The 14962-nt window shown below is 45.0% G+C and overlaps 1 protein-coding gene across 13 annotated transcripts in view; it reads left to right on the forward strand.

Moving 5' to 3' along the window:
- FBRSL1 (fibrosin like 1) overlaps window positions 1-14962 on the forward strand; it is a 610981-nt gene that overhangs the window by 366359 nt on the left and 229660 nt on the right. For all 13 annotated transcript variants that reach the window (XM_070950588.1, XM_070950595.1, XM_070950590.1 and 10 more), the window contains one exon: window positions 9652-9681. In XM_070950588.1, the coding sequence (XP_070806689.1) occupies window positions 9652-9681 (30 nt within the window). The remainder of the gene's footprint in view (window positions 1-9651; window positions 9682-14962) is intronic.

Below are 14962 nucleotides of genomic sequence, written 5' to 3' on the forward strand. Positions count from 1 at the left end.
TTGAAAGCAGGAAAAAGAGAGAGAGAGATTAAGAGAAAGAGAGACAGAAAAAGAGAGTGAGAGTGAGAAAAAGAAACATAGAGAAAGAGATTGAGAGAGAAAGAGAGATTGGAAGAGGGAGAGAGAAATAGAAAAATAGAAAGTGTGTGTGTGAGAGAAAGAGAGAGAGATTGAAAGCAGGAAAAAGAGAGAAAGACAGATTGAGAGAAAGTGAGACTGAGAAAAAGATTGAGACTGAGAAAAAGGAAGAGATTGAGAGAAAGAGATTGAGAAAGAGAGAGAGAGAGAGAGAGAGAGAGAGAGAGAGAGAGAGAGAGAGAGAGAGAGAGAGAGAGAGAAATGGCCAGGTGCTGTCCAAGGTGCTGGTCTTTAACAAAAGGCAACTCCAGGCGGCTTACAATCACTCAGTAAAAACACCCTTATAAAACATTAAAACAATAAATGGAGACATTAATTTTTTTTAAAAAAAAAAAAAAACCAAGATGGAGAGGAAAGGAGCAAAATGCCCCCAGGATCTGATCTGATCCATTAGTCACCTCCAGAATGACACGTCCCCTCCCCCTCCCCCCCATTGGGGGCCTCAGGCCAGTTGGCAGAACCAGGCCTTCTGCTGTCCAAGACGCTAGTCCTCAAGAACCTGTATTCCTTCCATTCCTTTATTTGTTTTCAAATTTATACGCCCCCTCCTCTGCCCCCACCCCCGGTAAAAAAAATCTGGCTAAGTGACTCTGGGCGGCTTAAGCTACAAATATTAATATAAAAAACCATGGCCGAAATAAAAGCCATTCAACCCCCCCCCGAAAGATAAACACAGGCTAAAAAAGACTTACATGAAGGGGGGAGTTTGGGGGGGGTCCTTCTCTGTCCTAGAAAAAGTGACAGATCAGAGCCCCGAGCTGAGTCAAAGAGCTGGTCGCATCACCGTGCAAAACCTCAGCCGTGGGGGACCCTAAAGGAGCATCCAGGAAACAAAGCGGGGAGGGGGACCAAACCTAGAGGGTCATCATTGACCCTCCAAAATAAGCTGGACAGAGGGGGTGTGTGGCAGCGGAAGCCCCCTCCTCTGTCATGCCCTTAACAGTTGTAGCTGTGCAGCAGAGGGAAAAAAGAAGGGGGGGGTGTCTGCCGTTTCTACGCGTGGGTTGCGCTGACATATGCTGCCAAGTGAAAAATGGAAAAGGGGGGGGAGGCCTGTGCTAAAGGAAGGAAATTGCTGCCCTCGGGGCTCAATCTGTTTCTTGCAGCTCTCCACTCCCCCCGGCCCCTCCTGTCCCTTCCTTCCTTCCATCAGGAGCCGGAGTTGAGTCTAGCTATGGGGAGGCCCTGAGTTTAATTTCATCAACCTGTCAAAGAGCTACTGAAGCCAGGAGTCTCTCTTGCCTGGGGCGAGTTCAAGTCAACATTACATTTCCCTCCTTCCCTTTCTCTCTTCTCCCCCTCCCACCCTCCCAACAACAAAATAATAATAATAATAATAATAATAATAATAATAATAATAATAATGAAACAAAGGCAGAATATAAAGAAAAACAGCTGGATGGCAGATTAAATAGATGGAAAGTCAAAGGTTTGCATGGACAGCACTTGAAAAACATTGAAGGAAAATGTGATGACCACTTTACATGGGCATGGCTTAAGATGGGAACCATCAAGAAAGAAATGGAAGGTTTAATACTCGCGGCTCAAGAACAAGCACCTCAAACTAAGATACGAAAATCCACCAACAATCCAAACTGCCAACTTTGCATTGACGAAGTCGAAACTGTTTCACATTTCATACACGAGTGCAGCAAAATGGCGCAAACTGATTACAAAGCAAACTGATTACAAAGACATGATTGAGTTGCTAAATTAGTCCACTGGTCATTATGTAAAAAATACGACTTACCTGTATCCGAAAAGTCATGGGAGCACAAAGTGGAAAAAGTTATCGAAAATGAGACAGTGAAGATCTTGTGGGACTTTCGAATACAGACGGATCGTCACTTGGAACACAACACGCCAGATATCACAGTTGTCGAGGGGCGAAGTGTAGAGTTTATTGATAGTGCTTACCAGGAGATGCCAGAGTCGAAGAAAAAGAACTGGAAAAAATTACGAGATATCACGACTTGGCCAGCGAAACTACGCGGCTATGGATGAAACATGTAACTGTGATACTACCCATTGTCATCAGGGCAGTTGGTTCATGTCCATGAATTTTATAAGATACATCAGCAAATTGCAGCTTCCTGCAATAACACCAGCGGGACTGCAAAAAACTGTGCTACTCGGAACATCGTACATCTTAAGAAGGTACTTGGTTGATACCTAGGACGCTGGCAGCAACCCGTATCAACCATTAGCACCAGTCCATGGTATTTGTGATGCATTTTTGAATGTTCAGTTGACTGAGTTTCATGTTTAATGAATAAAATAAATAATAATTATTATTATTATTATTAATAATGAGGAGGAGGAGGAGGAGGAGGAGGAGGAAGAAGAAGAAGAAGAAGAAGAAGAAGAAGAAGAAGAAGAAGAAGAAGAAGAAGAAGAAGAAGAAGAAGAAGAAGAAGAAGAAGAAGAAGAAGAAGAAGAAGAAGAAGAAGAAGAAGAAGAAGAAGAAGAAATAGTAGTAGTAAGTAGTAAGTAGTACTAATGGCTTTAAGAAGATACTTGGTTGATACCTAGGATGCTGGCAGCAACCCGTATCAACCATTAGTACCAGTCAGTGGTATTTGTGACACATTTTTAAATGTTCAGTTGACTGAGTTTCATGTTTAATGAATAAAAGATGATGATGATGATAACAACAACAACAACAACAACAACAACAACAACAACAATAATAATAATACCGCCTCTTGGCTGGTGCTTTTGTCTCCCTGAGCTGCAGTAGCAGCCCAACCTTCCTTGCCAACAGGAAAAAAAAAATTACTGGAGGGACCTTAGCAGTGGCCAAATTGCGGCCATCAATCAGGACTTCCCTCCGAGGAAGCTTGGCGATTGTGTGTCGTGGTGGGTGGGGGGTTTTTTTGGCAGTTTGGGAAGGATGCGGGATGTGTGGAAGCTGCCCTGGGTCCCCGTCGTCTCCTTTCTTTTTCGGTCTGTTTGGCTCATGATAAAGCTGGTTGCCATCTCCTCAAACCTCTGCAGATACAGTCCTCGACTTACGGCTGCGATGGAGCCTTAAATGTTCTCTTGTTAAGCGAGAACTTCTCTTGTTTGCCCCAGTTTAAGACCTTTTTTTTCCTTTTTGTTTGAAAAGTTTTTATTTTTATTTCCCATAAACACATTTAAATGTACAGTCTCCTATCCATCGTTAATCATTCCTCTTATCTTTTAACTATTTTTAATTATTATTTATTAATTGTTCGGGGCTGCTTTTTTATCATTTCCTCTCTTTTATTTTACCTCTTCTTATTCCCTTCTCTTCCTTTTTCTGAACCTTTCTACTTTCTTCATTCCTCCACTCCTTTCCTTTCCTCCTTCCCCTTCCCTTCCCCCACTACTCTCTTCTTCCTTTTCTAACCCTCTCTCCTACTCTTCTTACCCCTTTCTTCCTCTCCTTTTCCCTCTTTTCTTTTTTTTTTTTTTGAGTATTTTTTTTTATTTTTTAAGACAAACATTTAATATATCAGTCCTCCCTTCCCTGTGACACCTTGGTCTTATTTTCTAGGCTTCTTCTCTATCTTCCATAAGTTTCTTCCTTTGTTTTCAGGGCGGCCCCACTGGCCAGATCTAAGCACAAGTGGTGGTATTCATAATTTTTTTATTACCAGTTCGGTGGGGATGGCTTGGTGGGCATGGCAGGGGAAGGATACTGTAAAATCTCCATTCCCTCCCCCTCCAGGGGAAAGATACTGCAAAATCCTCATTTCCTCCCGATCAGCTGGGACTCGGGAGGCAGAGAATAGATGGGGGCGGGGCCAGTCAGAGGTGGTATTTACCGGTTCGCCAAACTACTCGAAATTTCCACTACTGGTTCTCCAGAACTGGTCAGAACCTGCTGAAAGCCACCTCTGCTAAGCACCCTGCGGGCCAGATCCGGCCTCCGGGCCTTGAGTTTAGATTAGATTAGATTAACAGAGTTGGAAGGGACCTTGTAGGTCATCTAGCCCAATCCCCCCCCAAGCAGGAAACCCTACACCATTTTTGACAGATGGCAGTCCAATCTCTTCTTGAAAGCCTCCAGTGATGAAGCTCCCACAACTTCCGAAGGCAACTTCTGTTCCATGGGTTGATCGTTCTCACTGTCAGAAAATTTGACCCCCCTGGTATAGCCTGTCCTACTCGAGCAGTGGGGTTGGACTAGATGACCTCCTAAGGTCCTTTCCAACTCTGTTCATTCTGTTCTGTTCTGAGTCTGGGCTCCTGAACCCTTGCCTCTTCTTCATCCTGGTCTCCAGAAGGTGCCAGGAAGAAGGCCTAAAGTGAAGGGTGCTTCGTCTCAGGTCAAATACGCCGGGGGTTTTCCGTCGTCGTGTTCGGTCTCGGGGCGGGCCTTCTGTTTCAGCCGAGAACATTTTCCGCTTAGTGGCGTGGCTTGATGTACAGCTTTGAGCCGCTAATAGCTCTTTCCCCTGGGTGGCAGGGAATGACGGATGCCCGCCGTTCCCTCCTCTGGGCTCTCTAGTTAAAGGATAATGGGCAAGGTGGCACAGATGGAGGGATGCCTCCGCCAGGTTTTGTGGGTAAATAAATGAGAGCGTTGCCCCTTCGCGGATTTTTTGTTTGTTTTGTTTTGTTTTGCAGGTTTGGGTTTTCCGGGGGGTCTGGTTTTCCTCCCACCTGATACGAAAGGCTGGGTTTTGGCACCTGGTGTTCCCTGGTCCACCTTTCCATGGACATCCCCCCAAACAGCCCCTCTTTGATAGAGGTGGGCGGTTAAGAAATATAAAATGCAAAGAAATAAATAAACTCCTTAATTCACCCACCCAGTTGCTGTCTTGGCTTTTCCTGCCTGCCTGCCTGCTTTCCTTCTCTCCTTTCCTCCCTATGTTCCTTCCTTTTGTTTCCTTCCTTCCTCCCTTCCTTCTTCCTTCCTGCTTCTCTCTCCTTCCTTCCTTCCTTCCCTCCCTTTCTTTCCTTCCTTCCTTCCTCCTTTCTTTCTTTCTTTCTTTCTTTCTTTCTTTCTTTCTTTCCTTCTCTCCCTCCCTCCCTCTGTTCCTTCCTTTTGTTTCCTTCCTTCCTCCCTTCCTTCTTCCTTCCTGCTTCTCTCTCCTTCCTTCCCTCCCTTCCTTCCTTTTCTTCCTTACTCCCTCCCTCCTTTCTTTCTTTCTTTCTTTCCATCCTTCTCTCCCTCCCTCTGTTCCTTCCTTTTGTTTCCTCCCTTTCTCCCTCCCTCTCTTCTTCCTTCCTGCTTCTCTCTTTTTCCTCCCTCCTTATTTTCTCTCCTCCCTCCCTCCCTCCCTCCCTCCCCCCTCCATTTTCTTTTTCGTTTTTTCTCTTTCCTTCTTTTCTTTTCTTTCCTTGTTTTCTTTTCTTTCCCTTCTTAAATTCCCCTTTGCTGAATCCAGGATTAAACTTGTCATGACTTTTAGCGGGGAGTAAAAACCCAGGCCAATTAAGATCTTCTTTAGAAACATTTTTGGCAGAATTAAGAGGCAATTGGCACCTTCTGCAGTAATCCCTTTACAAGCCCTCATGAACAAAATACAATGGACTGTTTACAGATTTACTTATAAACCTGGGGAGCTTTAACAGCCTGGAGGAAAATGCAGGTAATTGAGGCCTTTGTCTTCCAGAGCTGCCTGTCCTTGACATTCTTCAACTTTTCTTGAGTTGTGTGTTTTGACAACGGCTTTTGTCCTTCCATTGTGGTTAAAAGACGGAAAGGAACTCTTCCCCCTCCTTTCCTTGCCTTCTTCACCTGCTAAATTCTTTCAGGGTTTGCACAACTTTAATCAGAAAGCAGCTATTTAGTGTGTTTATTTTTTTTTTAAAAAAAAAAAAACTTAGATGACATTAGGAAAACAACTAAAGCTAGACCCGAAAAGGGTTGGGTCTCCCGTTTTAAAAATCTGTGTTTAAAAAATTCAATACCATGCTTTTGGGATTCCAGAATGCTTTTCTAAATACGGAGGGCCATTTACCGTAGGTGACCGTGCAAGCTGAGAATAAGAAATCATGAGTTGCCTTCCCAGAATTCAGCGTCCTGGGAAAGAAAAACAAGATGCAAGAATGATTAGATCTGGCCTGCAAAGAATGGAAAGGTGAACTATTTAATTGAAGAAAAGATGAAACGTACGAAAAACGGTTGCAGGGATTGGGTATGTCTGGCCTCACGAAAAGAAGGGCTAGGGAAGACATATAGTTGTCTTCCAATGTTTGAGGGGCTCCTAACAAAGACGAGGGGGGCGTAGACGAGAAGCAATGGATGGAAACTCACCAAGGAGAGAAGCAACCTAAAACTAAGGAGAAATTTCCTGATAGTGTGTACAATTAATCAGTAGAACAACTTGCCTCCAGAGTATTGTGGCCCACGAGCCAACCTGGCAGCAGATTGAGACAGTGAGGAGGTTGGGGAGGAACATGGGCCAGTCCTGGAGTCTGGGGAAGGCTCTGACGAATGCTCTGCATCGGAGGCAGAGAGGGGGCCAGGGCCGAATGCCAGTTATCAGCTGCCTTCAGAGTTGGACATCAGTGAGGGAGAGGAACAGCTGGAGCCTGTTCCCAGTGTGCGCAGGTGCAGAGTTGCCAGACAAAAGGAACAGCTAAAGAATAAGGGTCGACTTGGGAGTAAGGCCACAGGTGGACAATGAACGGCCCCTCCCAGAGGGAATAAAAGAGGAGCGGAAGGGGAGTGGAGTTTGCAGGAGACAATTAGTTCATTCCTGCATTCTTGCCAAGATATTGGCCTGGCCACTCTCCAAGCCTGATAAAGGTCGGTAATGGTGAACTATCTTGAAAGACTGTGGGAGAGGAAAGACTTTGTGGAGAGGAATTCACTGTCAATTAAATAAAAGGGGTTTATCAGGACGAGGACTCGGCTTCATGCTGCTGGGGAAGCAGAACACAGAGGTTGTGGAGACTGGACAATCATTTGTCTGAAATGATACCGTATAAGGTCTCATGCTCGAGCAGCGGGTTGGACTAGACGACCTCCCGAGGTCCCTACCAACTCTTATTATTCTATGTTGCACCTTGTTCTATGAAATTTGCACCTTGCGTAGCAGACAGGAAACTTGGATGCAGGGGAAGGGCTCTTTCCATTCTCCCAGGGAGCCTGGCTCCAAATTTTATTTCTATCCCGGTTTCCCCCCACACACACACACACAAGCCTAATTCACAGCATGGGTGTTATTCCGTTGTCAGAATGCGTCTTCCGACGATTCCAGAACAAGTCCGGCTGACTGATTCAGTGATAACTGCTGACTCGGGTCTCTCTAGGAAATTGATTGGCCTTTGGATCGGTTTTGATGGGAACCAGGCTGTGCAATTGCTCTCCGAGGAGACTGAGAAAAGAGACCTGGTGCAGTTCAGGATTTCTCTCCAGGGTTGTTGGGGTTTTCATGACGCTACCTAAAAGTATTGTATTGATTCATATCCTTTGGCTAAAATCATCCAGCTGGAGAGAGATGGCTTTCTCGAGCAAGCGAGCGCATTTGCATGCGATGGGAAACTTCCTAGTTTAATGGAGAAACCTCCCCTGCTGTTCATAGGTCATTTTCCTGCCCAGATAGCAATCCAAATAGCTCTATTTTTACGTGGCGAGGTGGTAATGCCTCTCCCGGTCTCCAGCTATTCCGCTCGGTGCATCCTGAAGGATTTCCAACCTGTGATTATCCTGCCATATGTATAGCTGAAAACACGGGCGGTTCATTTGCCAAGCTAGTAAGCGTGTTCGGTGTAAAACGACACGAAGGCCTTCCCTGCTTTATGGGGTTGGGGGTTTTGGACACAGAGGTTCAGCTGGACGAGGGCCGTTGCTCTTGTTGTGGGCCACCAGCCCCTCCAGCAGCCGACTCGGAGGAGGAGGAGGCGTGGGAGTCGGGGTCAGCATCAAGGTAACCTGAGAGCTCCGAGGGGGAAGAGGGAATGGAGCTGGCAGAGAAAGAGAGGTGGAGACTGGGCCGTCCGCCAGCCCTCAGATGGAGAGTCAACAGCCCCCAGGTCTGGAGGGGGCTGATGAGGAAGAGGAGGAACAGCTGGGTCCAGTGCCTGACACGCAGATGCGCAGAAGGCAGAGGAGAGGAGAGCAGTGGAAATCTATGGGACGGTCCTTGGGACCTAAGAGCCACCACTGCCAGCAAAGCTCCACCCTAACTGGGGATAAAAGGCAGGGGACGGAGATGAACAGATGTGGCAGACAACTATTCATCTCCCTGCCGGACAGACTTGTTAGCCTGCGGTGAGAGAGAAACTTTTTGCCGGGGCTGCTGGCGCTCCTAATAAAGGAATCTTTGAGTTAACTTCAGAGGGTTTGTCGTGTTTGGTGAGCTGGGTCAGAACAGCTCTTTCTCTTAGGACTTAGAGGAGCGTTTTTCAAATTGGCCACTTTAGAACCTAGAAAACATAATCAGATGTTTTCAGGGACCAAGATTCTGCTTCATGCTTTTTAAGGAAGCCTAGGTCAGAACACTTCAATTCCCAGAAACCCTCCACCAACACCTTAATCTACCCAATCTTAAAGTCACCAAGTTTGAAAAATGCTGATCTATTACAAGGGCAGGAAAATATTTAGACGCTTTGTGCCAGGTTGAACATTTTGGGTCTGCAGTTGTCCAATCCTGGATAGGATTGGATTTCAGGGGTGGAAAGTTTGTTTTTTAATTATAATCTCCTGCTTTACTTTGGCTTCTGTTCCCCGTTTGCTTGCCTTGCAACCTCAACATGTCAGGAAACTGCCATCAGGGTTAAAAGTGTGGGAAGAAATCTCCTTCTGGGTTCAGTTCCAAGTGGGGAGAAAGACCCTGGAAACATGGAGGCTGCTTGGAAAGAGGGTTTTTAATGGTGGACAGGATCACATGCCTTGAAGATCTTGGGTGAAGAGAAAAAAAAAGGGAAGAGATGCCGAGTTTTATGCCCTCTCTGGGCTTTTGAACTTGAGCTTGTATTCTGATTGATTGTCAGATTCCCATGGGGCCATGCAGGAGTAACTTTGTAGGTTGTCTGTGTGCTAAGTTTGGTTGACTCTTGCTGGGTGATGATGTAATGAAACTATGGCTCTGCCTGAAGGAGGTAGATCTTTGTTATGTAGAATATACTGGTCCAGGCCTTAATGGCCCATTGACAAAGGTGGGGGAGGGGCTGAGTTTCTGCCTCCCTTTTAGGGGAAATATTCTGCCCTTTTAATATTTCCTAAAATATCTCATTTTCCTAGGAGAGGGGCAGGTGCTAACTTCCTACAAAAGAAACTTCAAGAGTTGTGGATCCCAACCGGCTCTTGGATTCAATGAAATCATCCGAAAGTTGAAATTTAGCAGGCACTGAATTTAAAAGGTGGTCTGCTTGGCTCATGAGATGGAAAAGGGCCTGAGAAATGAAGATAGTAAAATATATATATATATGTTATTATTATTAACTTCGACACAAGGATTTTCATTGTAGAAGAGAGGAAAAGTAGAGGATTTAGTGGTGAATTACACCTGCGTGCACGTGATTTCTTTTTTTCCCTACCAATTATAACTGAACCTTTCTTTTCCTTTCTCTCTTTTTTTAAATTTACAGTGTGACAGCGAGAGCGATATTGACGATAAGGTAAGACCCCTTCTCTTTACTTACAGTAATAATTTTGTTTTGCCTATCCTGCTGTCTGGTTTTGGAAATATTAATTGCTGGACTCCCTCTGAACTTTTGAATGCTACTTAAATTGTCTTTTGTTTTGAGCTTCCCTATGTGTGATGCACACACTTATCCCCCTTAAACACACACACACACACACACACACACACACACACACACAAAACCCTGCTTGTCGCTAACAAGAATCAATTCCTGGATGAATGAGCTCTGATTGGAAATGAATTCAGGGCCACGCCGATGCCTCTATCGTCTTCTTTTTGGAGAAAGTCTTCCTCCCGTAATGACTTGCAAAGCAATATTTTATTTATAAGGGCTTTAAACATGTCAGTTTTTCGTAATGGAGTAAGCAGATGGACAAACCAGGAATCTGAATTTGCAGACGATGCTGTTAAATTGTCAGGTTATGTTTTGGCTCCGCGCGCAACGAATCTTATCATGTAGCAGTGATTCAGGTTTTTTTTTTTTTTTAACTTTTGGGGGTTTGATGTCTGCTTTAGTCATCGGGCGAGGCGAGTCAAAGGTTTTAGAGGGCAAGAAGGAGAAAAGGATGTAGGTATGAATTTGTGTTTTAATCCAGCAATCTCCACTTGACTTTTCCAAGGTTCCAGACAATCCTCAATTTACAACCATTTGAAATTACAACAGCAATGAAAAAAGAGACCATTTTTCCCACCTACGACCAATTTTCACACTTATGCCCATTGCAGCATTCCCCCCCCGATCATGTGATCAAAATTCAGACGCCTGGCAAGTCATATTTATGACAGCTGCTGTGTCATGTGACACAGTAACCTTCTGACAAGCAATGGGGAAGGCAGTTTCACTTATCCACTGTGTTAAGAACTTAATAACTGCGGTGATTCACTTACCAACCGGGGCAAGAAAGGTTGTATAATGGGGCAATGCTCACTTTAATGACCGCTTTCTTTAGCAATGGAAATTTTGGGCTCAGTTGTGCTCGTAACTTGAGGACTGCCTGTAATACCTGGAGTAAACTCCAATGCAGGGGTCTCCAACCTTGGCAACTTTAAGACTTGTGGACTTCAACTCCCAGAATTCCTCAGCCAGCTTTGAGGTTCTCAGCCAGCTTTGAGCTTTGCTGGCTGAGGAATTCTGGGAGTTGAAGTCCACAAGTCTTAAAGTTGCCAAGGTTGGAGACCCCCTGCTCCAGTGGGACAACTTGAGAAACAGATCCTAGTTTAACAGTGATTAAAAATATTTTTTTTGTAGCCATCACTAGTTTAACCCCAGAGCTGCATCCACACCTCTCCTGACTCTTACCGTACGTCATAAGGTTGGCTGTTCTTGTTACATAAAGCTGCGTGTTTGCAAGATGCTTTAGTTGGGCTTGTGTATTATATTTTTAAGAATAGTTTGCCAAGACGTTTTTTTAGTCCTTTATTTTGTAACAGGTTCGACATTCATTTAATCAAAACAACAACAACAACAAAACAAAAAACCAGGTACACACGATGTAATACATCTTTTGTCTCAGTGGCTGTCTTTCAACTATTTAATGTAGATAAATATTCATTTTTTTAAAAAGGTTGGGCTGTTTGCTTCCGGTCAAAATGTGAATTTCCAGCTTGGGATCCATATCCAAATTGTAAAATCCCAGGGCTCCTTTGAATTCCACCTTCTGTCCTTCAACGGGTTAAATGCATTCCAAAGAAATTTGGCCTGGCTTTTTAATTTTCTTCAAAGGATTTCAATTCATTGCTTATAGCATGCAAGTCCTTTAGGGGTACTGTCCTCCAGACCTGTAGAAGAGATGGCAGAACTGGGGGCGGAGTGAAAAGGGGGATCAGCCTAGAATCCCTACATAGTCACAAGAGAACTAAGCCCAACCCTTTTCCAGTGCTGTTGACCCTTATTGTCAACTTGCAAAGCAACCCTGGCCTGCCCTCGAGTTGTCATAGGCAAGGGAGATGGGAAAATGGCGAAGCAGCAGCTAAAAACAAAAGCATATTCCAGACATATCTCTCTCAAGGCTGTCTCCCAGGGTTACCCACAGCGGTCTGAGAGGAGTGATCTCTACAACCTGCAAAATTGCTCCGTTGGCGAATGTGACTGATAACACACCCTGGGGAGAGGGGGGAAACAGGGGCAAGTCTCAGTCGTAAATTACATGGGGTCAGAGTTGGCTTCACCTGGAACGTGCTGACATGAAGCTCCTAATATATAACTGGATCACTTTTGAAGCTTGGCTCGAGGCTCAGGATTTAATTAGGGCATCCGTGGGAACCCTGACACTTATCTAACTCTTACATTAGTTGAGAAGATTCCTGTGCACAAGCTTTAAGCAATAAATCAGTTTAATGGAACCTTCAGGTGTGAACCTGGTCTTTCACACCTGACAAGGTCTTCCAAATCACGACCTGAAACTTAACCATTAAGAGGTCCTCATTGGTGATCCCTTTCCTTGGAAGTCTTCTCTGTTATCTTTCAGACATTTGAACTATTATTTCTGAAACTGCTTTTAAATGGGTCGGCTGTGTTGTGTCATTCCTTTCTTTTTCTTTTTTTTCGCATATTGTCTTTGGGTTGCTTGACGCTTACCGGCCAAGCTTCTCTCAAAGCCACGGATTGAAAGATGGGCTAAGAAACCGCCTAAAACAAATAGACGGAAAGTGTCTTGTAACTCAGTCAAAGCACAAGAAGTACAAATATATATATATATATACACACATACATACATACATACATACATACACACACACACACACACACACACACACACACACACAGAGAGGAAGATCAGCCCGGAGAGGAAGTTTAAATAAACAGAGCGATAAAAGCACCAACCAGCACCAATCATCCGTTAAAAGCTTTGGAAAAGGAGGCGACCTTAATCTGTCATCTCAAGGAAAAGCCTTGAATGATTTGCTTGGCTGGGATGTCCAAGAACACAAAAAAATTGCTGAGCCACCCAAGTTGCTGAACCTGACACTCACTCACTCTCTCTCTCTCTCTCTCTCTCTCTCTCTCTCTCTCTCTCTCTCTCTCTCTGTGTGTGTGTGTGTGTGTGTGTGTGTGTGTGTGTGTGTTGAGGAATATTGCTTTTGTCTGCCTTGTCCGAGACCCACGGAAAGAGACTAAGAAGGGAACAAGGTGGACCTCAGTTCTTTTCTTTTTAAACCAAATAACAGAGTTGGAAGGGATCTTGGAGGTCTTCTAGTCCAGCCTCCTGCTCAACTAGGAAAACCTATACCGGTGATAGCTAACCTTTTCTGGACCGAGTGGCCAAAGCGTGCACGTGCGTGTGCGAATGCACACCCTGTGTCCAAACCCCCAAAACGCAATGCGTGCACAGACCCAGTGCATGCGCCCTGCCCCCCATTCAGGAGTGGGTTCTAAAAATTTTTACTACCAGTTCTGTGGGCGTGGCTTATGTTGTGGGCATGGCTTGGCGGTCATATGACAATTCTTTAGGATTTAGCAGAGGCACTGGTCTACCAGGCTTTTAACTGCTTGCAGAGCTGTACCGATCTACCCATTTATTTTTGCAGGCACTGATATACTCATGTATTTTTGCAGGCACTGGTTTACCCATTTATTTTTGCAGGCACCGGTCTACTCATGTATTTTTGCAGGCACCGGTCTACTCATGTATTTTTGCAGGCACCGGTCTACTCATGTATTTTTGCAGGCACTGGTCTACTCATTTGTTTTCTTTTAACACTGTTCAGCTGTAGGGCGGCCCTTTGAAGCCCTACAGAACCAGTTCGGTGATGTCATATTGCCAGCACTACCGGCTCGGGAGAACCGGACCGAACCGGGAGGAACCCACCACTGCCCCCATGCATGTGCACGCAGCCCCCATGCAGTGTTTTGCCCCCACACACACACACACACATATGCGCAGCAGAGACCGAAAGACTAGCTGGCTGGTGGGAGGCAGAGCTTCCCCTGCGCCCCCCCCCCACGCATGCGCAGTGGAGCTGAACTGGGGCGATGGCTCGTGTGCCCACATAGAGGGCGCTGCGTGCCATAGGTCTGCAAATGGGACCTATCCCATTTCAGACAAGTGACTGTCCAGTCTCTTCTTAAAAACCTCCAGTGTTGGGGCATCCACAATTTCTGGAGAGAAACATAAACAGTGCAAAGTCGGACCTTTGAAGTAGTAAAAAAGCATCCTTCTTGAAACTCGCTGGATTTAGGCCTACCTTACGCAAGAAAGGATTCCATTAATGTGTGTTTTGTTTTTCAGAAAACACTCTTGTTTGGTATTGGTTGAGATGCACTTTCTTATCTGAGACGATGTGCATCTCTTGTTTAAACAAGGACAGATCGTTGAACTGTGCAGAACCTCTATTCTCAAGGCTCATTTGGGAATACAGATACACAAATAGAATGGAATAACAGAGTCGGAAGGGACCTTGGAGGTCTTCTAGTCCAACCCTCTGCTTAGGCAGGAGACCCTACACCCCTTCAGACAAATGGTTACCCAACATCTTCTTTAAAACCTCCAGTGTTTTTCACAACTTCTGGAGGCAAGTTGTTCCACTGGTTAATAGTTCTCACTGTCAGGGAATTCCTCCTTAGTTCTAAGTTGCTTCTCTCCTTGATTAGTTTCCACCCTTTGCTTCTTGTCCTGCCCTCAGGTGCTTTGGAAAACAGGTTGACTCCCTCTTCTTTGTGGCAGCCCCTGAGATATTGGGACACTGCTCTCATGTCTGCGTATATGTTTATTTGTAACAACAAAGTCAGTTGTATCCTAGTTATTGGCAGGTGGCCTTAACTGTGTCGTGTCAGCTGGGTCTGCTCCCAGTTGCGAACAGCACCACATGAAGGGCCTCGGGACTTTAAAAACGTATATTTGGCGACGAGAGTCGATATTTTGAAAGAAGGCCAGTTCGAGGTTGGGAGTGTTGATGTCTCAAGTAGCACATAACCAAGGCAACCTTTGTTTTGCTTTGCGAGTCGCCCCTTTTTTTTTTCCATAACCCAACATATTTTTGGGTGGATGATCTCACAGCCTTTAGAACCCCACCAAACTACCAAACCACGGTTTGATAATGATCGCATTTGGATTGTATTCCAGCTGAACATCAGGTTCCAGCAGCTGCACACTCTGGAATTGTAATTTCCCCCTTTGCTTTTCTTTTTCTTTTTCTTTTTTTTTTTTTGCTTTGAGAGAAAAGGGAAATGAAAGTTGGAATTTGCTTTGGGAAAATCTTAATATTCCCTTGAAACTTTCTTAGGAACTCTAAGTTCCTTAGAGCTGCAGGAAATT

The sequence above is a fragment of the Pituophis catenifer genome, unplaced genomic scaffold (genome assembly GCF_029215685.1).
Source record: "Pituophis catenifer annectens isolate HBS135680 unplaced genomic scaffold, rPitCat1.0.hap2 SCAF_10, whole genome shotgun sequence".
Classification (NCBI taxonomy): domain Eukaryota; kingdom Metazoa; phylum Chordata; class Lepidosauria; order Squamata; family Colubridae; genus Pituophis; species Pituophis catenifer.